The following is a 3,026-nucleotide window of genomic DNA, read 5'->3' on the forward strand; positions in this document are numbered from 1 at the left end:
AAAGAGAGAGAGAGGGCAAAGAGAGAGAGAGGGCAAAGAGAGAGAGAGGGCAAGGAGTGAGAGAGAGGGCAAAGAGAGAGAGAGAGGGGCAATGAGAGAGAGAGGGCAAAGAGAGAGAGAGGGGGAAGAGAGAGAGAGAGGGCAAAGAGAGAGAGGGAGAGGGCAAAGAGAGAGAGAGAGGGCAAAGAGAGAGAGTGAGGGCAAAGAGAGAGAGAGGGAGAAAGAGAAACAGACAGACAGACAGAAGCAGTACTTTATATTCCTTAATTCTGAGAACTATCAGTCTGAGGAACTGTCAATGTTCCAACGATTCTTTGCGATGTATTAACCTCCAGACTGTAAAAATTCTTAACTTCCACATTGTATCCATCTTTTCCTTTGAGGTAATATCCACCCTAAATGTGGTAGAGAGTTATTTTATTTATTTGGTTGAATTCAAATGCTTACCTTGAAATTTAATGTTAGCAGACGTTGGTTGATATCTCTCTTTACTAGAAGTCATATCATCTTTGATTGCTACAAGTGTTCTGCCCAAATATTGCACGCCTTTCTCCTGTTCCTCGGTGACAGTCAGAAGCTTATCTAAAACGATGCGCGTGAACTCCGACATTGATGTCAGTGTAGTGGTCAAATCAGTCAAAAGATGGTTCTGGAGAGTAAACTGTGAGGTAAGATAATGCTGTTGGTTTTGAAGATAGGACACGTACATTTCGTTACTTTCTGTCGGGAAAAACACCGCTCCGTTTTGTATCTCCACAAGTTTTCTCAAGCGTCTTTTCAACCCTAGGTTGCCATCTGGAAAAATAGAACCGCAGTCAGTGAAATATAAACGTCAATATGTGACCGCACAGTTACACGGATAAATGACAAAAGAAAAACGGACTCTCAGGAAGGGGCTATTCACAAGGGGAACAGGCTATTCAGACGATAAGCACTTAGTAGCTGAAAGCATCCATTGTTGCAATCTATAATCGCTTGATGAAAGATCGAAATATCGACTTTTCTTTGATAACCTCAAGACGGTGGGCTGATGACTCAGCCTGCAATAAAACGGCACACACGCATGCGTATGCACGTACTCATCAATCTTCTCTTCTCTTTTGAACCGGCCTTATATTCCTGTCACTATCCAAGTGGTTCTTCTGATCCTATTAACTATTGCCCGACCAGCCACTAATTAGTCGACTATTTTATTTCATTACTTTATGGTTAGTTTTCTGACACATCAAGTGTAAAATACGCCGCTGTAAAAGTCAGACATACATAGACACAGTTGTCGTTATTGCTGTTGTTGTTGTTGTTGTTGTTGTTATTATTTTTGTTATTTTTGTTATTTTTGTTATTTATTATTGCTTTTTTTCTTTAGTGTTGTATTTGTTGTTGTTATTGTTGGAGAAGAGTGAGAGGGACAGGAAGGCATGTGTCGCGTTAGGTTAGAATGGTGTGAGGTAGTGTGAGGAGGAGTGAGTTTGGTGGTGGTGGTTTTGGCGGCGGCGGTGGTGGTTGTGTTGGTGTTGTTGTTATTGTTGTTGATGGTGGTGGTGGTGAAGGCGGCGGTGGCAGTGGTGGTTGTGACGGTGGTGGTGCCCGGTCATAGTTTCGTAGAAAAATCATTGAAAAGAAACTTTGAAAGGCGGGAATTTAATTATTTCAGAGAATGTCACCGATGAGTGTCGCTCGTTGATCAAGATAGCGATAATAACAGAGAGCTAGTTGACAATGGACATTCTAAGTCGCTGAAATCTCAAAGAAGAAGCGAGAAGGGAAAGAAAAGGAGAGAGGAATAAAGATAGATAGAGAGTAAGGGAGAGAGGGAGTAGGGAGAGAGAGAGAGAAAATCCAATAAAATTAAATAGACAAAACACCCTGAGAGTGCCTAGAACGGTAATACCCTCAGCTAGTGTCGATATTTCTGCAAGCTGATCTACAAGCTATTTTTTTCTCCTTTTTTTTTCCGCTCTTTTATTTTCTACATTTATATTTCTTTTTACAAAACAACTAAATTTAAACCCACCCCCACAAAAAAACATATAATAAACTAAATTCACAAATAAATAATAAATAATAATAAATAATAATTGATAGAGTCACTGCAGTCGCTGGGGTGGAAAAGCAAGATAGAAATTATAGCTGACATGTTTCGCTTTTTTTCCCCTTCTTTCTATTTTTGTTTTTATTTTACTGTTTTCTTCTTATTCTTCCCTCTCTGTCCTATACAACGCCAGCATCTCCATTATAAAATACTTACGCCACACCACTAACCCCTCCACCATCACTACTAACAATAACAACAATAACAGGAAGAAAGAAAAAAAAATTCTCTACCAAAATTGACACCAATGCCAACATCGCCTCCAATAAACGGTACCATCAACACAACGACACCAATATCTCCATCATAAAAGAGTTTCTGCCTCCAATAACATCACTACCGGTTTTTCAGCATCATGGTCATCACCCTTATTGTCGCTAGCACCACCAAGATCAACAGCAACGCCAACACCGACGCCATCATCTCATCACCCAAATTATCAATACCAACACCAGCACCGTTCGTACTAGAAGCGTCGATACCGATATCTCCATCATAAAAGACTTGCAGAAGCGGCGTCGGTAGCGGCGGCAGTGGGCTGCACCTCTTGGAACGTCACCTCCGCTGGCACCATCGTCATTGTAACTAGCGCCAAGACTAATAACACCTACACCACCACCAACACCAATACGAATATTATCGACGCCACCGATGGCGCCGATACCGCCCCTGTTACCAACGCATAACAATCTAACATCAAGCAATGTACGCCCATACTTGAGCACAACCATGCATTTACAGACATTTACATGCTTACAGACACACCATACATGTGTGCATGTAGGTCATATACACACGAAGATATGAATATATAAATATATCTATACACACACATACATACACGCATATATATATATATATACATATATATATTTATATATGTATGTATGTATATATATATATACATATATATATATATATATATATATATATA

The 3,026-nt window shown here is 40.1% G+C and overlaps 1 protein-coding gene across 1 annotated transcript in view; it reads right to left on the reverse strand.

Annotated features, from left to right (window-relative positions):
• The window catches only part of LOC106875184 (noelin-3), a 42,112-nt gene that overhangs the window by 3,842 nt on the left and 35,244 nt on the right, over positions 1–3,026 (reverse strand). The window contains exon 2 of the mRNA XM_014923221.2: positions 448–795. Within this exon, the coding sequence (XP_014778707.1) occupies positions 448–795 (348 nt within the window). The remainder of the gene's footprint in view (positions 1–447; positions 796–3,026) is intronic.

The sequence above is a fragment of the Octopus bimaculoides genome, chromosome 16, assembly GCF_001194135.2.
Source record: "Octopus bimaculoides isolate UCB-OBI-ISO-001 chromosome 16, ASM119413v2, whole genome shotgun sequence".
Taxonomy (NCBI): domain Eukaryota; kingdom Metazoa; phylum Mollusca; class Cephalopoda; order Octopoda; family Octopodidae; genus Octopus; species Octopus bimaculoides.